Source organism: Schistocerca gregaria, chromosome 6 (genome assembly GCF_023897955.1).
Source record: "Schistocerca gregaria isolate iqSchGreg1 chromosome 6, iqSchGreg1.2, whole genome shotgun sequence".
Lineage (NCBI taxonomy): Eukaryota > Metazoa > Arthropoda > Insecta > Orthoptera > Acrididae > Schistocerca > Schistocerca gregaria.
In genome coordinates, this window is record NC_064925.1 from 89853556 (window position 1) to 89875942 (window position 22387).

The 22387-nt window shown below is 39.0% G+C and overlaps 1 protein-coding gene across 1 annotated transcript in view; it reads right to left on the reverse strand.

Annotated features, from left to right (window-relative positions):
- Positions 1-22387, reverse strand: part of LOC126278367 (coiled-coil domain-containing protein 170) — a 335535-nt gene that overhangs the window by 100820 nt on the left and 212328 nt on the right. Inside the window, exons 9-10 of the mRNA XM_049978435.1 lie at positions 2611-2811; positions 1674-1817 (exon numbers count right to left, since the gene is read on the reverse strand). Of these exons, the coding sequence (XP_049834392.1) occupies positions 1674-1817; positions 2611-2811 (345 nt within the window). The remainder of the gene's footprint in view (positions 1-1673; positions 1818-2610; positions 2812-22387) is intronic.

Below are 22387 nucleotides of genomic sequence, written 5' to 3' on the forward strand. Positions count from 1 at the left end.
TTCACTTTTTCTCTATTGGTATCATAACTGTTACAGCAAAGTCCTCAGGTCATTCCCCTTTGTCATATATCTCGTTACAAAGGTAGACTATTTCTTTTCTTGCCTTGTTTCCCAGACTTTTCAACAGTTCTGCTGGAAGATCATCTATTCCACATGCTTTCCTATTCTTCATCTCCTTCAGCGCCTTTTCTACTTCTGCTTCCAAGATGGTAAATCCCTTTCCATCTTCTGGCACATATTGCTCCTCTTCAACAGTAATTTTGCTTTGCATTTCATCCCCCTTATACAGACATTCAATATATTCTTGCCATCTGTTCAAAACCTCCTGTGGTTCTTCTGCTAGAGTACCATCATCTCTTTCTATGAAAACTGTCAAAATGCTGGTACTCTTGGTGTTTGGTTGGTTTAATGTGAACAGAGGTGCAGATGGAGCTACCACAGAGGAGAAGGTCAATGTCTAGGAAGGCAGCACCATGCATTGAGGAAGAACAGGTGAAGTGGGCGGGAGAGAAGGCATTGAGCTTATGAAGGAATGAAGATAGGGTGTCTTGGCCCTGAGTCCACATCGCAAAGATATCATCAATGAAATAGTTCATGGAACATATACTCCACTCTCATAATTGTCCTGACCACAACCTACGGTAATATACTGTTGCCACATCCCTCCCCCAACAGTTTCCACCCCTTCTGTTCTATCACTATCTCCCCATTCTTGTCTCCCAACCTCTTTGTTTGCTGCCCTCTGCCAATGTTCCTGCCCATATTTCTCCACTCCTTTCCTTTTTCGTTCCATTTTTCTCACGTCCCTGCTCCACAACCTCCTGATGCTGTGCCTGTTGGCATTCTAGTTCCTGCACAGTCCACCATACAATGCTCCTCTCTCCCTCCCATCAGTACACTGCAGGTCCTTCCCCTTGCCTACCGCCTCCAGTCTGCTGCTTCCATTCCGTGTGATAGCTGCACATTCTGGTCCGATCTGCTGGAGTTGGCAGTCGTGTGTGTCTGAGGTGTGCTTGCTTGTGTGAATGAATGGTGCATATTTGTCTTTTTCTGATGAAAACCATGGCTGAAAGTGTATTTTTAAGTGTCTTTCAATTGTGCATGTCTGCAACTTAACATGTCATCTTTATGACAAGTAGCAATCTGTCTTTACCTACATTATTGCTATTGCTACTGGAGTTTCCATTGTTAAAGATAACTCTTAACAAACAATGGGAAATCCAGGACTGAATAATAATATGGATTAAAATAGACTGCTGCTCACCACATAGAGGAAGCAATGAACAACAGACATGAATATTTAAAAGTAGACTGTTGGATAAGCTACTGGATTAGATCCTTCACCAGATGTGTGTATCTATGATACTAGTCTGAGGGCTTACCCAACAGTCTAATTTTAAATGTGCTTGTCTGCTGATCAACACCTCCTCTATGTGGTGAGTAGCAATCTATACCAATTCATGTGATTTTTAACAGATATTTGCTTACACTATTGGAGCTTAATTGACACATAAACTCTCTATTGTGTAAGATATTTTAACAATGGAATCTTTTACAACTTTCAATGAAAGGAAATATTTGGGTATGGCCATCAGTAGCTTTCTTTTAACTTTGTCATAACGTTCTAAGAAAAATTTAAACATATATATCAGGTAGATGAATGTTAATCTTACCTTGTCTATTATCTTCTCGTTTTCTAATCGTGCTAGTTGTTCTGCCCTTGCCAATAAAGAGTCAGTTATCAAATCGACGCCAACATCCTTTGATATTTCATCCACACTGAGGACACGTGCCAGTCTTTCTAGGAATGACATGAACTGGAAGGAACATTGTTATTCAGCTTGTCTCATATAACAGAACATGCGTGTCATTTAAACCATTCCACTCATTTTAGAAATCTCCCTTCAGTTTTATTCAGCATTTATGGTTTAAGTATTTATTTTGTTGTATAAAAAAGGGCAAAACATCTACTTTACCATCCCAAATGTTGTAGCAGATCAAGGTCCATCTTAATATGAGGTATTAATTTCATACCTTGAATGACAAATGCTCTTTCTTCAGGAGAAAGAAGCAAAAATATGTAAAGGGAAAGATACCACAGTGATGATGGAAAAACACTGACAAAACAGGATAAGGACAAGGTTCAGCATGAAACAAGAAGTAAGTTAGTAGCAGAGTGCAGTAGATGATATTTAAAAATGGAATGGAACAGTAATAGACATGTCAAAGATAAGAAAAATGGAAATTAGAATATTAGAACAGAAATGCAAGAAGTAGAGAGTTGTGAAGGGTATGTGGGGAAATGTTCTTACAGAACATATTAAAGGTGAGAAAAATAATGCTAACAAAAGTAAATAACAGTTCTAATTTTGTTACTTTCTGGGCATGTTCATGCAAGGAAAAGATTATAACAAATGTTAATCAGGAGAGACAAAAATAGTGCTGAGCTTATAAGTTAATATCACTTAAGTTTAATTTGCAGGTAGAAAGTTTCCTAACAGTGCATGACATGATTTTCTAGTAATTATATGAGTTAAGCCTGTAAGGTTCTGTTCACATTTCATACTACTCAAGTTGGACCCAAAAGACCATGCAACTATTATAATATACCGTATTCTTATCACGGCGTAGTCCATCCTTTGTCACTTCAGCCATTGACAGATCACTCTCTGTCTTATTAAGTCGAGACTCTACAACAGCTTTCTCATCCTGCAGAAGATGTATCCGAGCATTTGCTTGTTCGTTTTGTTCTATCTGTCTATTCAGTTGCTGTGTAAGGCTTGCCACTTTGTCTCGAAGTTCTTCCAGTTCCTGAAACAAAGATGTAGTGTGTACCAAAGAATTATGTATGTTTGTATAGGAGGGGAGACACTGAAAGAGAGAGAGAGAGAGAGAGAGAGAGAGAGAGAGAGAGAGAGAGAGAGAGAGAGAGAGATCAAAATGAGAACTGTGATAATCAAATTTACAGAAGAGATTGTATAAGTGGGGGTGGGAAGTGAGGGAAAGAAAAAGAAGAAAAAAACATATGTTCAGGTCTATGAGAAAAAAGTGAAATGTTCATGGCCTGAGAGCAATTTTTGTTGTTGTCAGTAATGCATTTAATTTGTGAAATAGTGCTCCATCAAGTCAATGGAATTTGTGCAATATTTTCCAAATGTGTAGAATTCATCTCTGACGGGCAGTTCTGGTTGGTCCAAAAAAATTCCCATTTGTTGTCATTAGCCACTCTTTCTACAAATTATCTGAATATGTAGATTCAGGTTCTGTTACCTACATGGCTAGCAGCACTGTTTGTTAAAAAGCTGTGTGGCAAGTAATATTTTCCTATAAACAGAAGATAGTTATATTGAAGTAAAAAAAATGTTTTGTTTTACAAAAAAAGAAAAAGATAAATAGCAGCAATATAATAAAATTGCAGATGCAGCAGATTTTTCCAAAGTAGTAGCTATCTTACTAATTTACTAATTAAACAATGGACATTCATTTACTGATGAAACAATGGAATGTACGAATATTATGAAAAGGACAGTTGGCACTCATCATATACCCTGCAGGCCACAGTATGGTGCATTGTAAAGGGTACTTAGTACCATTACTTATCATTTCCTTCCTTATTCCTATTACAAATAGAGCAAGGGAAAAATGAATGCCTATATACCTCTGTAAGACCTCTGATTTCATGGACCTAATGCCAAATGTACATTGCTCACAATAGAGTAGCTCTGCAGTAAACTTCCAATGTCGATTTTCTAAATCTTCATAACAGTGTTTCACAAAATGAATGTTGTCTTCCCTCTAGGGATTCCCATCTCAGTACACAAAGCATCTCAATAATACTCACATATTGATCAAACCTTTGGTAACAAATCTGGCAACTCACCTCTGAATTGCTTCAACATCTTCCTTTAATTTAACCTGATGGGGGTCCCAAACACTTGAGCTGTACTCAAGAACAGACTGCACTCATGTTTTGTGTGCCACGTCCTTTACAGATGAACCACCATTTTTCTAAAATTCTCCCAATGAAAGGAAATCAACCATTCACCTTCCCTACTGCCATCCTTACATGCTTTGTCAATTTCATATCACTCTGCAGTTTTACACATAGATACTTAAATCATGTGACTGTATCAAGCAGCACGGTACTAAAGTGGTTTTCAAACATTACAGGATTGTTTTTCTTGCTCATCTGCATTAACTTTTTTTTGCAAACAGAGTAAGTTGCCACTCATCACAACAATTAGAAATTTTGTCATCTTGCAACCTCCTAAGTCACCCAATGATGAGACCTTGCTATAATCACAGCGTCATCAGTAAACAGGCACTGATTGTCCATCAGACCATTAATGTATATAAAGAGTAAGAGCAGTCCTATTGCAGTTCATTGGGGCACTCCCAACAATATCCTTGTCTCTAGTGAACACTCACTGTTGAGTGACAATGTACTGGTTTCTGTTACTTAAGAGGTCTTCAGCCACTCACATATATGGGAACCTATCCAAATGCTCATACTTTCATAATCAGTTTGCAGTGAGGCATTGCGTCAATCACTTTCTGAAAATTTAGGAATGTGAAATCTGCCTGTTGCTCCTCATCCATGACTTGTAGGGTGTCATGCCAGAAAAGGGCAAGTAGATTTTCTCTCTTTATAAAATTGTGCTGATTTGTGGACAGGAGCTTTTCTGTCCCAAGGAAATCTCTTATATTCAATCTGAGACTAAGTTCAAGAATTCTGTGGAAAACTGATGTTATGGATATTAGTCTGTAATTTTGTGAGTCATTCTTTTACCCTTCTTCTGTATAGGAGTCACATGCAGTTTTTTCCAAATTCTTGGGACTATGAAATGGCTGAGAGATTCTTGATAAATGCAAGCTGAGTAATGGGCAAAGTGACTGGACAGAAACATTCAACCCATTTAACGATTTTATGCATAGGACCAGAATTTTCTTGGGTTCATGGCAAGATCTTCTGCTTATGCAGGATGGCAGTAGTTGTCATATGCTTCACACATAAATCTTTCTACAGATGAAAAAAAATTCTACTTTGAGTACAACAGTTTGCTTCCTCAGCATTGTCCAAATTTCATTATTAAAACACAGTGGGCCTTTTATGTCCCATGCCCAGTCACTCATTGACCAGTCTGGTGTTGCAATGGAATACAGGAAAAGGAAAGCTGAAGTTATAAATGTCAAGTTTAAGAAATTATTCACATAGGGGGGATGACCTTGGAGATCTGCTCTTCAATTTCGTCTTCCAGAACTAGACATATGAGTAAGTAAATAAATGAAAAAAAAATATATATATATATACAAACATACCATTATCTTACTGTCACACAGACTCCCATATGGAGAACTTGTAATAGGCACCCCTTATTTAGAGAAGCATTTGAAAGGGTTGAAAACTCGAATCTAAGCCACACTTTTTTTCTGGTTTTTGTGATCCAAAAAACCGCCTGTGGCTTATAATCGAGTGCAAAGTAAGCGGAAGTTCTGAACAATGTTGGTAGGTGCCGCCACAACTAACTTCTGCCATCGAATATACGTAGTGCTACACAGGCATGCTTTGCAGACACAAAGATAAATACTGGTGCCAAAACCACTGCATCAGTAAATAAATTAATAAAAAGGTGGAAGACAAGCTTTTTTCTGCACCCCAAGTTTCGACCACTGCATTTTCATACATTATCCAACGAAGTAAATGCAAATTCCGTATTGTTCATCTTCGAATGTAGCAGCGTTTCAATGTACTACGAAAATCTGATTGGCAAGACTGTTTGGGATGTTTGTCTATATGGACAACTCTATGTTCTGAATTCTTTCCTACCTGTGAGAGGAGATGGTTGCTAATAGGAACTTTTATGAATTGTGAATCACATGCAGTATTCTCTTCACCATAAGAATAATATAAATATAAACATTTTACCATGTATGCTTTCGTGTTTGGTGCTATCTCATTTAAATCCTGTTTGCCTAACAAACTACGAAACTAGAGTGAGACAACAGCAAATACGGAAGAATATACATATCATGTCATGTTTATATTCGTATTATTCTTATGCCTAATAGTGATACAGTCAGAAATGAAGCATGGCAATTGACTAGATTTTTAAATATAAGATGACTCTAATTTCTGTGCAGAATGTAATGTACTAAAGAGGCATCTGCACAGATTTTCAAACGCAGAAAAATTTTTGCTTAACTCTCGTTCAGAACATCCTCTATCATACGCAGTGTATTATTTGGTTCTTGTTGATCATTATCAAATAAAGCAGCAGTGTAAGTAACAACAAATAGCAGTCTCTTGTCATTGTTTCGCTAATGAGACCATTCCTCTCTTTTTTTAAATTGTAAACGCTGGTAGCGTGCACAAAAGCAAGATATGCCGCAAGCGGCAACAGACCGTAAACAGTCATTATCAGAATGCAACAGACAATGCATGACACAGTACAGTACTACATTTCCAGCTTAGAGTGACGTAAACACCTATAACAAAGAGAACGACACTTATCAGATCAAAGAAAAATAAGCAATCAATTCAAACCAGACTAAGCACGTGAAAAAGGAAGGGTACCCGTATAAATATGGATGGAGCGCCTGACATAACAATGGCTACTTGGTAAAGCTTAACTGTTAAGGTTACGACTTGCACCAAGCTACTGTAGCTGTATCTTCATCCATTCAACCTCAATTGTGTCTTATGTTACAATGAACCAACTTTGTTTCGATTTGGAGGTGCGGCCTAAAACTTTTCTCTCCCCTTGAATTTCGAGTCTCAAATTTCAGGTGCAGCTCAGATTCGGGAATTTTTTTTTTTTTTTTTTCCTGTATTTCAAGTCTCATTTTTCAGGTGTGGCTTAGATTCGAGTGCGTCTAAGATTCGAATAAATACGGTTAGTCATCAGGTCCACATGTAATCCAAATTCTGTTTAACAGAGAGTGCTCTATGGCAATGGTTCCTTACTTATCTTGCATTTAACACAAATCCCTCAGCCAGTGTAAAGCCCCAATTGACTGGAAGAAAGACGTCTGTGTATAAGAAGGGTAAAAGAATGGACCAGCAAAATTACACACACACACTTACTCGGCACACACTTCTCCAGAGGAGACAGTTATTGTCTGTGTGGAATGCAAGCAACAGCTTATTTTCTCTTTCTAGCATAAATACTCTCCTAGCCTTCATGATGGATTTACTAACCAGTGTTGCTATGATGACACCATGATCTCTAAACCCCTGTTGCTGTACTGACACCATCAATAAGGTCAGACCTGTTTGTAGCTGTTGTTGTTGTTGTGGTCTTCAGTCCTGAGACTGGCTTGATGCAGCTCTCCATGCTACTCTATCCTGTGCAAGCTTCTTCATCTCCCAGTACTTACTGCAACCTACATCCTTCTGAATCTGCTTAGTGTATTCATCTCTTGGTCTCCCTCTACGATTTTTACCCTCCATGCTGCCCTCCAATGCTAAATTTGTGATCCCTTGATGCCTCAAAACACGTCCTACCAACCGGTCCCTTCTTTTTGTCAAGTTGTGCCACAAACTCCTGTTCTTCCCAATTCTATTCAATATCTCCTCATTAGTTATGTGATCTACCCATCTAATCTTCAGCATTCTTCTGTAGCACCACATTTCGAAAGCTTCTATTCTCTTCTTGTCCAAACTATCTATAAGGTCTAAAAAAATTTTTGAGGACATTTCTCTTGGAGAAGAGCGTTTTTTAAATTTTTTATTACTTTAAAATTAACACAAACAGTCTCAACTTCAAGAAACTTTTTGTTTTTGAGGTTACTGGTTTCAGTTTGTTTTAGACCATCTTTGGACCTAAGTGCTCATGGAGTTGTACTGCCTGCTCTGCTAACTGCCACCAACTACCATCATGATATGAGATCTAAAACTAAAGATCTAAAACTAATAACCTCAAAAACGAAAAGTTTCTTGTGGTGAGGACTGTTTATGTTCATTTTAGAGGTCTAAAAGATTTCCATTGGATGTGGGCTGTTGTACTAGCTGCTCAAAACAGTTTTGGAAAGAAGGTTCACAAATACTTCACAAGACTGCCTGTCAGTACCACCTGCAATCAATCCAAAGATGTCCCCAGTCTATAATCTGTAGCTTAAAGTAGCCTCCAATAATACTGCATGATCTGAGCATTTTCACACTACTAAGCATGACTTCCTTCGAATCATTCCAAAACTGACATGGCAGAGTTGAGTGGCCAGTAAACACATCCAATAATTAAGCTGAGTTCACCTAGACTTATTAAAAGTGTCCAGGTAACTTCAGTTAGACTCAATTTTGATCTCGATAGATGCAATATTTTTTTCAACTACAGTGAAGACTTCTCCCTCTATGGTGTCTAATCTCTCTTTTCAACATATATTCCATGCCCTGTTGAATATTTCAGAGCTTTCTACTTCAGGTTTTAGCCAGCATGACAACTTTCTCGCAGGACAACAAGTTCAGGAACTTTGTTACAAATACTTCATTTGACAGAATGGTTAGAGAAAATCATAGGTTCATCATAACTGCGATGTCTATGGAAATTCCGGAAGTTTCAAGATCTGTCATACACTCTATCATTACTGAGCATTTAGGCTACAAAAAACTTTGTGCTCATTGGGTTCCAAAAATGTTTACAGACGCCCACAAAAGTTACCAAATGGCAACAGCTTTGAATTTCCTTGGCCATTATGACGATGAAGGAGAGAACGTTTTGAAATAAACTTTTACTGGAGATGAAACTGGATACCATGTGACACACTGGAAACAAAATGACAATCACAACAACAGATGCATCCAAATTCACCAAACAAACCAAAAAAAATCAAACAAACATTCAACAACAAAAAGGTTATGGCTACTGTGTTTTGGAACCAAAAAGATATCTTGCTTGTAGAGTTTATGGAGCCCAAAACTACTATCACTGCAGCTGCTCATTGTGAAACTTTACGATGTTTGCGGAGAATCATTCAAAACAAATGAAGATGAATGCTGACTTCTGCAATTGTGTTGATCCATGACAATGCTCATCCACACACTGCTGGCACAACCCAATGCCTCCTTAAACAATTGCAATGGGACATTTTCGATCATCTGCCATATAGTCCTGACCTGGCACCCAGTGACTTTCACCTTTTCTCTGAACTGAAGACGAGGCTAGTGGGGCAGCACTTTCAAACCAATGAAGATCTTCAAAACAACATCAATGCTCATTTGAAATCATTGGCGGCAACATTTTTTGCAGAGTGTATTGCAAAGCTTGTCCACAGGTACGATAAATGTCTCAATCTTTTCGGTGATTATGTTGAAAAGTAGCCATAAGTGTACAAAACTTTTGGTAATAAAATAATTGTTTTCTATGAAGTTGTCTTTTATTTACAGCCTATTGGAGGTTTGGGGGGAAAAAAGAAAAGAAAAATAAAGGAAAAAGAAAAGAACGCCCTCATATAATTGCTAAGTATGGAACTAAGGTATCTGCATTCTCTGAAAGGAACCTGATTGGTAAACAATCAGGACTGGGAGCCTTGTCTTTCTTAAGTGTTTTAAGCTGCTTCACTACATCAAGGATATCTACTTATAAGTTGCTCATGCTGGTGGTTGTTCTTGATTCGAATTCTGGGATACTTACTTCACCTTCTTTTGTGAAGGAATTTCAGAAAACTGTATTTAGTAACTTGGCTTTCATGGTGCTGTCATCAATATTGTGCAGTGAAGGTAATGATTGTGTCTTGCTACAGGTGTACTTTACATATAACCACAACCTCTTCACATTCTCTGCCAGATCTTGAGGTAGAGTTTTGTTGTGGAAACTGTTAGAAACACCTCGCATTAAAGTTTGAACAAAATTTCAAACTTCTGTAAAACTTCACCAGTTTTGGGGATTTTGCATTCTTTTGCTTACATAGTGAGACTGGAAGGAGTGGAGACTGTCTCTTACGAATCTGTCCAGTGAATGTGCATTTTTGTCAGCATTTTTCAATTGATGTATTTTGTGTTTATTTTTGGTGGGTTGGGACATTATGGTGTTCAGTCTAGCAACAATAACCTTGTATCTGTCATGATACTTGTTATTTGGTCAGGATTATTTGTTACTAAGAGGTCAAGTATGTTTCTGAACCATTTCCACTTTGAGTGGGCTCCTGAATTATCTGTTCAAAATAATTTTCTCAGAAGGCATTCCATACAATTTTGGATAACATTTTCTACCTACCACTAACTTTAAACATGTGTTTTTGTCAACATGTCGAGAGTAGATTGAAGTCACCACCAATTGTACACTCCTGGAAATGGAAAAAAAGAACACATTGACACCGGTGTGTCAGACCCACCATACTTGCTCCGGACACTGCGAGAGGGCTGTACAAGCAATGATCACACGCACGGCACAGCGGACACACCAGGAACCGCGGTGTTGGCCGTCGAATGGCGCTAGCTACGCAGCATTTGTGCACCGCCGCCGTCAGTGTCAGCCAGTTTGCCGTGGCATACGGAGCTCCATCGCAGTCTTTAACACTGGTAGCATGCCGCGACAGCATGGACGTGAACCGTATGTGCAGTTGACGGACTTTGAGCGAGGGCGTATAGTGGGCATGCGGGAGGCCGGGTGGACGTACCGCCGAATTTCTCAACACATGGGGCGTGAGGTCTCCACAGTACATCGATGTTGTCGCCAGTGGTCGGCGGAAGGTGCACGTGCCCGTCGACCTGGGACCGGACCGCAGTGATGCACGGATGCACGCCAAGACCGTAGGATCCTACGCAGTGCCGTAGGGGACCGCACTGCCACTTCCCAGCAAATTAGGGACACTGTTGCTCCTGGGGTATCGGCGAGGACCATTCGCAACCATCTCCATGAAGCTGGGCTACGGTCCCGCACACCGTTAGGCCGTCTTCCGCTCACGCCCCAACATCGTGCAGCCCGCCTCCAGTGGTGTCGCGACAGGCGTGAATGGAGGGACGAATGGAGACGTGTCGTCTTCAGCGATGAGAGTCGCTTCTGCCTTGGTGCCAATGATGGTCGTATGTGTGTTTGGCGCCGTGCAGGTGAGCGCCACAATCAGGACTGCATACGACCGAGGCACACAGGGCCAACACCCGGCATCATGGTGTGGGGAGCGATCTCCTACACTGGCCGTACACCTCTGGTGATCGTCGAGGGGACACTGAATAGTGCACGGTACATCCAAACCGTCATCGAACCCATCGTTCTACCATTCCTAGACCGGCAAGGGAACTTGCTGTTCCAACAGGACAATGCACGTCCGCATGTATCCAGTGCCACCCAACGTGCTCTAGAAGGTGTAAGTCAACTACCCTGGCCAGCAAGATCTCCGGATCTGTCCCCCATTGAGCATGTTTGGGATTGGATGAAGCGTCGCCTCACGCGGTCTGCACGTCCAGCACGAACGCTGGTCCAACTGAGGTGCCAGGTGGAAATGGCATGGCAAGCCGTTCCACAGGACTACATCCAGCATCTCTACGATCTTCTCCATGGGAGAATAGCAGCCTGCATTGCTGCGAAAGGTGGATATACACTGTACTAGTGCCGACATTGTGCATGCTCTGTTGCCTGTGTCTATGTGCCTGTGGTTCTGTCAGTGTGATCATGTGATGTATCTGACCCCAGGAATGTGTCAATAAAGTTTCCCCTTCCTGGGACAATGAATTCATGGTGTTCTTATTTCAATTTCTAGGAGTGTAATTTTATGAGTGGTGTACTTATTTGAAATGACACTCAAGTTTTCTTTGAGCTTTTCAGCAACTGTATAATCTGAGTCTGAGGTAAGTAAAAGGAATCAGTTATCAATTTATTATGGTTGTCAAGTATAACCTCCACCCATACTAACACACAGGAACTATCTACTTCAATTTCACAACAAGTTAAACTACTCATGATAGCAATAAACACTCCACTAGCAAGTGTATTTGTTGTGTTCTTTCTGAACACAGTTAGATCCTTGTATAAAAAAATTGTGTGAAATAATAGTGGCTTTAGAAAGCTTTCCATAACTATAATGATTTGAGATTCGGTGCTTTCTATTACCGCTTGGAGCTCTGGTTCTTTTCCAACACAGCTATGACAGTTTACTACAATATTGATTGTTCTTATGTCTATCCTCTTCCTTTGTTTGTCCTGCACCCTTTGAAACTGAAGCCGTTTCTGCATCTTCCCAAGACCCATTAACCTAAAAAGCTACCCAGTTCCCTCCACCTGGCCCCACTTCCTGTGTAGCCACTTCCTGCGTATAGTGGATACACAAACTATTTATCAGAACCCAGAAACCCACCATCCTATGGCACAAGTTGAAGAATCTTCAACATATATGGTTGCAGAACCATCTGAGACTCTGATTCAAACCCTCCACTTCGCTCTGTACCAAAGGACCACAGCTGGTTCTGTCAATGACACAACAGATGGTGAGCCCCATTTTCATCTTGCAAACAGGACTGGCAGTCTTTACTACTTTGGCTAGCTGCCCAACACCAGAGGAAATCTCTTTTGGTCCAAAGTGACGCACATTGTTAGTACCAACATGAGCCACAACCTGCAGTTGATTGCACCCTGTGGTCTGCATGGCATCAGGAAGCACCTGTTCCTCCTGGTACGCATGTAGAGTGCACATTGGATTCCTTCCCCTCCTTCACAGTCATATCCCTGATGGCCACCATTATGTGCCTAACATTGGAGCTCCCAACTGCCAGTAATCCCAACTCTGTGAATGCCCAGACTCTGCAGGCTGAGAGGATTCCTCTGGAACAAGGCGAGTGACTTCATCTGCCTCAAGGGCTTCATCACCACAGATAGTGCCTGAAACGTTTTGTCAGACCAGAGAAGCCCTCTGATTGGCCCATTGGAAAGTCTTTGGCTGCTGGCCACACCTCGGAATTACCTCCCACTCAACCATGGGTGAGGGATTAAAAACTCAGTGCTGCCAGTGTCTGAGGTAGCCGCAGTAGTGGACTGATCAGGGAACACTTGAGTAATGCTGGATGTCCCTCAAATTGTCCCATCTTGCCCCCCACAGTGATGCCCATTGGTAACAGCCTCAAGCTGTGGGATGGAAGCCAAGGCTGCTTGGAGCTGTAGCAAAGGATCACCAACTCAGTTCGCACCTGAACACTGCAATCACAGATCCTATCCATACTAAAGACAGACACACACAAAATATAGAAGTTCAAGCTACAGAAAAATGACTAATTATAAAGTAAGTCACTTTTTATGAGAAGATATGTCAACTCATGGTACTTGTAGACATAATTTGCAAATGAATGGTGTATTTGCCTTTACCTGCAGCAGGAACACAGGTCCTCTTTCGCTGATGGTCTAGCCAATGCTGACCTGATCTAACCAAAACACATAAACAAAAACCTGTATGATATGAGGTTCAACACAAGCACTAACAGTCTCCACCAGCCAATCATACAAGTTGAAGATGATCTCAGAAACCAAGCAACAGATGTTGTTGGTGACAATGTGAGCACCTTGGAGATGACTACACCTTGCATGCTTGATAGCTGCATGCATGGCCCTCTTCACAACTCAAACGAGAACCCCTGACAAACATACTGAGCACACACTGGATTTCTTTCAGATCCTGGGCACCATTTTTCTAAGGGGCTTCACAACATTGGAGCTTCTGGTAACTAGCAACCCCATCTCCCTTTCTGTGCCTGCTCAGACTCTGGTGAAGGAGTGGCACTCAAAAGGTGAATGAGTGAGGCCATCTGACATTGAATCTCCACTTCAAGTGACATTTACACATTACTACACCCCACTCAACCTGCAGTGAGGGTGATCCCCCAGGCCCATCATACTGCAAGGTGCCTCAGCAGCAGAGCCCAAGGCAAAACAAGGGACACCTGAGGTGTCTTATCAATGCACCAGATGCCTCGCTGCTTCTACAGCCCAAGGCATCAGCCTGAAGATGTATGTTGCATAAATGCTCTATGAGATGTTGCGATCATTTAGTTGCACTATAATAAGACAATTTGTCTTGACAACAGTATTTCATGGACTTTATTACACCTTACATGTTTTGGTGTTATACCATTTTCAAATATATCACAATGTTTTATGGTTAACAGATTCTGTGTAGATATATTGGACAGATTTATTCTTTGTTTTGTTAGCCACAAAATATTGTGTTATATTTTTGGGTCGCTTGAAAATGGTGTAATGCCAAAACATGTAAGGCATAATAAAGTCAATAAAATATTGTGGTCAAGTGAGATAGTGCTATTATAGCCTGAGTATGGGTTGACCATGACTATAAACGTCTTCAGCTGTTCGTGAACTGGAGGAAGCTCCTCCTGCGTACCCACTTATATGTACTGCTGTTACTAACTTAAGAATTAACCATAAAAGCATGCAGAGAAAACTAAATATGTAACTTGCTACCCTTCTGTCAGCAATGGAGACTGATGCCTTACTGAGCTGTGTAGCTGGCTGTTCAAAAGAAATTACAACTGTGCTACAGATTGTATGAATCTACAGTTTACAGTTACTAAACTGTGGGATAACACTTCTTAAACACAAAAACCTGAACAGAATTTAAGAATTAAACAAAGAAAAAACCCACAGAAAGCTAAATACATAACTTGTTGCTCTGATGGCGTCAGGCAGGAGCTGGAACCTGACTAGGCTGAGAGGAATGGGCAGAGGCCACTCAAAAGAAACAAATGACAACTTTGCTGTGATTACATGAACCTGCACTTTACAGTTATTAAAACATGAGAGTATACCTGTTAAATACTAAAATACAGAAGTAATTTAAAAATTAAACTAAGAAAAAATACAGAAAAAGCTAAATATGTAACATGCTGCTCTGCAGGAGCATTGCAAGTGGCAGCTGGAACCTGAAAGTTCTATGAAACATGGTGGACGAATGAATGATTGAATGAATGCCCATAACTTCCAGCTACAAATGTCTTTGGATGTGAGAATACATGGAAGCAATGGGGTGCCAAATCTGAAGAACAGTGTGATTATTCATATTTCTACATCTGCATTATACTCCACAAACTATCCTACAGCATGCACGTGAAGGGTACCACAAAGCTATAAAAATTACTTAGTTCAACTTGGTTTTTGCTACAGTTACTGATCACCACCTAAGAATTTTGAACTTTCCTTAAATAAATTGGAAACATTGCTAAATAAAGTAAATAAAATGGGAATTGACTTGGGGAGACTTCAACATTGGTTTTCTTAACAAAAAATAGAAATAGAGAGGCCCTTTTGATCCTTGCTGCATCCTACAATTTAAATGAAAAAGTAAATAATGTTTACTGGGTAACAGATACTTGCAAAACAGCTCCACATCATTTTTAGTCAAGAAAAGTTTATACAGCACTTCACTAAAAATTTTCAACACAGGCCTTAGTGACCATCTAGCTCAAATACTAACACTGATAGTAAATGGCAGTTTCAGGAACAACATATCTTTAAAAAAAACACATGTAGATGCTACAGTCAGGAGAACCTAAACTACATCAACAGCTTACCAAACAAAGAAAAATAGTGACACATTTATAAAATTAATGATCTTATTGCAAAATTTAACACCTTCATTGATTTAACTAAAAAAGGTCACTTTAGCTTGCAAATGGTGCGTATTTTTGCTAGAAAAATACACACCATTTGCACTAGACTGATTGTTTTTTGTTAAATTATGATAGAAGATTACTTTTGTTCCAGTATTGACTTAAAAATTATTAATCTTCATTGTTATAGTAACCTACCATTTTCAACACAGATTACTGTAACCACAAAGGACAATTCTAGAACAAACTGTTGGATCACAAAGAGAATAAGGGTTTCAAGCAAGAAGAAGGGACTGCTACATAAAATATGTAACTCAAATAATTCCTCACCTCAATTACATGAAAAATATGAAAAACATTTCAAAATACTTAGAAAAGTAACAAGCATAGCAAAAACAATGCATAATGACCGATACATATGCAATCCAACAAATAAAGTTAAGGCTATGTGGAATGTTATAAAAAAAGACACTGATGAAAACACAGTATCATGTAAAAATATAACGGTATCACAAGAAAATAAAAAATTTAACAAATCCCTTAGAAATTGCCAACACATTTAACAACTTTTTCACAGGTGTTGCAGATAATATGATAAAAATAAAATATAAATGAGAGTACCTAATCCAACAACGGAAAGCTCTGGATGGAATAACAGTGCTATGGAAAGAACAGCGTGTTACTCACTATATACAAGAGGCATTGAGTCAGAGCCAGGTGTAATGGAAAAAAAAAGAAAAAAAAATTACTAGAAATATTTAAACTTTCAGACAAAGTCCTCATTTCCTCATTCTTCCTACCAATAATTATTTCTTCAAATTTATCACACTACCTCTCTTCATCCTTACATATGTTCGTGTGTCTTTCCATACCTTCCCACACTACACATACTTTGTTGTAACTATACCTAACAATGCATCTTCTGCTATTAATGTCTTTTTATTTACCTTTTTCTCTTTTCACATCAATTTTACTTTGTTTTCATTTTTCACTGTAGGCCCTACTTACCCAGGTTTCATCTTTTTCACTATACTTCATCTGTCTCATCCTTTTGTGAATTTCCCACATATTTTTACATAATTTTACATTTTTCATGTTTCACAATGGTTCCTTACTCCTTCCATCTGCGCCAGTACAGAAAAGTTTTCCTAACCCTAGCCAGAACCCAGTCTCACATACTGTTCCTGCATTGTTGCCTAGCTCTTGGAACACACCCACCCCCCACTCCCACCCCCATCTCACTGTCAAATTACCCATCTCCAGCTGCAGCCCCTCCTTCCATAATGAGCTCTTTCTGTTCAAATTTCATTATTCCACAACCCTCACCAACCTAGACCTGCAAAACCATATCTACCATGTCCAAACCACCTTGCACTTCCTCCTCTACATCTGTGAAATTTTCCTGCTCTGCAACACTAAATTCTTGCATACCATCTCCCACAGTGAAACCCTTGCCCTCCAGGAACTAGTGCAGCATGCACAACACTACCTCAAAAAACTGACCAATCTGTTCATCTTATAGTCCTGCCTCCTTGCCTTGGACTAGCACTATCCAGCACCACTACAAGAGCCTCCATCAAATCTCTCCCACATCCCCTTATAGCCACAAAACCCTACCTTATATGTTCGATACATTTACCACACTCTCATAAACTTCCTCCCACCATCCTACATATTCATAGACGTAGCAGAACCACAAAATAGTAATGAAATGTGGTAGGACTGCTGTATTTTCTATACACATAAATGATTTTTCAGACAGAGAAGCGGTTGTCTGTGGCTGTTTGCTGACGATGCTGTGGTGTATGGGAAGGTTTCACCGTTGAGTGGCTGTAGAAGGATACAAGATGACTTTAACAAAATTTCTAGATGATGTGATTAATGGCAGCTAGCTCTAAATGTAGAAAAATATAAGTTAATGCAGGTGAGTAGGAAAAACAAACTAATAATGTTCAAATACAGTATTAGTAGTATGCTGCTTCACACAGTCATGTCGATTAAATATCTAGGTGTAATGTTGCAAACCAATATAAAATGAGATGAGCATGTAAGACTGTAGTAGGGAAGGCAAATGGTCAACTTCAGTTTATTGGGAGAATTTTAGGAAAGTGTGGGTCATCTTTAAAGGAGGCCACCTTTAGGACACTAGTGCAACCCACTGCTGAGTACTGTTTGAGTGTATGGGCTCTGCATGAGGTCAGATTAAAGAAAGACACTGAAGCAATTCATAGGCAGGCCACTAGATTTGTCACCAGTAAGTTTGAACAACATGCAAGTATTACAAGTATACTTCAAGAACTCAAACGGGTATCACTGGAGGGAAGGCAGCATTCTTTTTGAGGAGCATGACTGAGGAAATTTAGAGAACTGATATTTCAGGCTGACTGCAGAATAATTCTACTGCCAACACTGTACATTTTGTGTAAGGGCCATGAAGACAATATCAGAGAGATTAGGGCTTGTATGGAAGCATATACACATTTGTTTTTCTTTCACTCTATTTGCAAATTGAACAGAAAAGGAAATGAGTAGCAGTGGTACAGGTGGCCTGTGGTGCAAGTATGTAAATGTAGATTGAATTGAATTGAACTGAATTTTATTTGATCCTGTAAGATTACACTGTGTAAAGTAAATGTACGTGTAATATAGGACATGTCAAAGTGTTAACATTCCTTATCACTTATTTTTCTACACCTTTAGCTTACATTTTTACATTACTGATAATGAGTAACAATATATACAAATTTAATGGCATAAGTATTATGCAACACTGTAAAACTCTTTTTCAATGAGATAGTCTTTAAGTTTCTTTGGAAAGTCATTATGAAGTACACTATCTTGCAGGGTTTTGGGCAGACTTCTTAGTAGTCTGATACCAAAGTACTGGGGTCCTTTTTCTAGCATTGCCAGTCGGTGGGGTATGCTCCATACTTCATTCTTCTTTCTTGTATTGTGGGTGTGTACACTAGCATTTGTAATCCAGTCCTCACTACCTTTTGTGATGTACATTATTGTTTTGTATATATACAACGATGAAAAAGTTAAGATATTTAAATTCTTGAAGCAGTTTCTGCATGTTTCAGAGGTCTTTCTTCTTAAAATGGTCCTAATTGCTTTTTTTTTTTTTGTAATGTGAACACTCGGTTTGTCTCTTGTTTGTTTGAGTTTCCCCACACAGTCACTCCATACTGTAAGTATGGTTCGAAAAGTCCATGATACACTGTACACAGAAGGTTCTTGTCTGAATACTGTGATAGCTGCATCATTAAGAATATGACAGAGCTCAGTTTCTTACAGACATTATTAATATGTTTTTTCCATTTCAGTTCATTATCCACAACAATACCTAAGAATCTAGCAGATTCTACTTCTTCCAGCCTTGTTCCATCAACCACTAAATCCATGTCTACAGCCTTTTCCTTGTTTTTAAACACTGCATACATAGTCTTTTTTAGATTTATAACCAGTTCATTTTCCAACAGCCATTGAGATGTGACATTTGCAGATATGTATGCTCTCCTCTCAAGCTGTTCCATATTTTGGTCACTATTTAGTATTGTCATGTCATCAGCATACAATATTTTTTTCTCTTCCTCCTCAACACCTATATCATTAACAAATACATTAAATAACAATGGCCCCATTACCGAACCCTGCAGCACTCCATATTTGATGGATTTGGTTTCTGTTTGGTACGAGTTTCCTAATGATACATACTGCTTGTGGTTGCACAAGTATGATTTTATCCATTCACCTGGTTGCCCCCAAATGCCACAGTTGCTTAATTTTTGTATCAGTATTTCATGGTCAATGGTGTCAAATGCCTTTGAAAGATCCAGAAACATTGCAGAGACAACCTTTTTCTCATCCAAGGACTGTAAAATGTATTCTGTTAGACTGACAATTGCTGATTCTGTAGATTTACCCTTTCTGAAACCATGTTGTCAGGGCATGAGAATGTTATGTTTGTCCAAATAGTTAACTAGGATTTTTGAGGAACATGATATCAGTGAAACTGGTCTGTAGTTGTTGGGATCATCCCTACACCCTTTTTTATACACTGGCACTACCTTCGTTATCTTCAGTTTTTCTGGAAAAATTGCATCTCTGAAAGAACAGTTTGCTATGTTCTTCAGTGGTGTTATTATCTCCTCACATACCAGCTTTATTACATGATTTGATATTTCATCATCACCAGCTGATTTCTTGGACTTCAGTTTCTGTATAGTTTTCTGTAATTCATCTTCTGTGACTGGTCTTAAGAACATAGTACTGCATGATCTTTTTGGACCTTAATACCCTTCTGTTTTTGACTATTTCTTTCCAATTTTAGGTTTTCTACTACACTGGTATAGTTATTATTCAGTATGTTTGCTATTTCCATACCATCTGTGACCATTGTGTGTGTCTATTTTAATTGACCTAATACCTTCTTCTTTGTGTGAGCCATCTTTTTCCTTTCTTTCAGCATTGATTGCATTCCAAGTTGCCTTTGCCTTGTTTTTTGAGTTCGCTGTAGTGGTGTCAATTGCTCTTGCTTTCACTTCTCTTATTGTTTTTCTATACTTCTTTTTTAACATTTTATGGTTTTCAGCTTCGCCCATCCATCTCACGTCCTGAAGCTTCCTTCGCTGTTCTAGTATTTCACTGATAATTCACCGTGTTTGATCTTGCTGCCTTTCTTGTCTCTTTACTTTGGGAAATGCTACATTAAAATGGTACTTAGTTGTTGAAATAAATGCATCATATTTTTCATTTACACTCTGGGCCTGTAGGGTTTCACTCCAGGTTTCCTTACTTAACATTGTTCTAAAGATGTTGATATTTTGTTCACTGATAATCCAAATTTCTTTGGTTGTTTGTTTTGGTTCTGATACTGAGTCATTACTTCTGCAAAAGCTGATTAGTTGTCCATGATGATCAGATATTTCTGTCTGAACTACATGTGACTCTTAGTTACACATATTAGTAATTATGTTGTCTATAATTGTCTCACTTTGTGAAGTCACTCTTGTTGGTGCAGTTATTGTCACTTTCATGTTATGCTGTATTAACAATTCTTCAAAATCCTGTCTTATTTTTGTGTCTTTTCCCATGTCAATGTTGAAGTCTCCACATATAAGATTTCTCTTCATATTCATTCTCAATAAGCTAGCAATTTTTTTTTAGAAAGATGCTAATATTGCCACATGGTGAGATGTACACACAAAACACTCTAAAATCCTCTGCCACTATACCAGTAACTTCAAAGTCTTTTTCTCTAGCTACGGGAAATGTAGCAGCTTCACTTTTTACATTCTTTGATAGAGTACCTGTTTTAATATATGTACAAACGCCACCACCCTTATATTTAGATCTGCAGAAGTAACTAGCTAGTTTGTAGTCCTTCATTGCCACATTATGTATTTTACTTTCAGTTAGTCCATGTTCACTTATGCATAATATGTCTGGTCTTACTCCACTCAGGAGTACTTCTGCTTCTAATTTTTTGTTACCAAAGTATTGAATATTTTGATGAAGTACTTTTATGTAATTTTTCTTTTGTTGGTTTACATGTTGTGAGCTGTATTCTGGGGCAAATTCTTTAGTATCATCTTTTTTTGTATGGTGCTTATATTTTTCTTTTCCAACTGGAGTGTATGATTATTCACCCCCTTCAGGCCATATTAGTTCCCCTTGCATCTAATGATTTTGCAGACATCTGCAAACATTCTGCTGAACGTTACAGACCCCAGTCTATTTAAATGCAAGCCATCCTTCGCTAGTGAGTTTTCACATAGGAATTTGTTTGGGTCTATAAAAATTGCCCCAAGACGATCACATTGCTCTTTAAGAGTACAGTTTATTTTGTCGATATATTTTTCACTCACTGACCTTCTGTTTATGATTCCGCTAAGTATCAGACGAGATCCTGCATACATATTTCTTGCACAACGTATCATGTTTCTTGTTTCGCTTGCCATTTCTTCCTCATTGCTGCTCCTTAACGAATTCGTTCCAACATGTATAAACACCCCATTATAGTTATTTCTGGTTTCAGAATCTGGTTCTGTAGTATCTTGTCTTGCATTTACCATATTTTTAAAATGTTTACTGAGTTGACGCCTTCTAATACCAGGTCGTACGCCGATCTTGCAATTGGGGACAGCGATATTCTTCAGCAGCGAATCGACAATTATTAAAAAATCATTTTCTTTTTGTTGCGTATCTGTCGCCTTGTATTTCCTTTTGCTGTATGTCACCACCTTCCATTTATATTTATCTTCCGATTTTTGGCTTACTGAGTTTACCGAGACATCAACGGGAACACTTGAAATGTTGTTTTTAAAGTATGATCGGTCATTCGTATTTTCGTGATCTTCTTGCTGTTCCGTTTGATGGCTTTTACACACACAGGACTTCTTTTCTTGTATTAATGTATCGTTTTCTTTCTTGATGGTCGAAAGTTTGGTTTTTAATGCCTCAATGTCACTTCGTAGTAACTTTATAATTTCGTTTTTTGTATCAACTGTATCAACAAGATCGGCCGTTTCGTCACGTACACAACCATGACATGTTCACGGAAAATCATCGCTGACGAACTTTATATTTACTTTCGCGCTCTTTTCGTGTAACCAGAAGTTGCATTTGATACACAGATACCCTTCATCACACGCTTTTTACATTCTCTACACGAAGAACTGTTCATTTTTTGCCTTTTTTACGAGAGAGAAGCGTCACTACACGAAGAACTGTTCATTTTTTGCCTTTTTTACGAGAGAGAAGCGTCACTACACTTTCCTATCGGCGCCATCTTGGCATACAAAACACATAGATATGGAACCTGTCCTCCAAATGCCATAG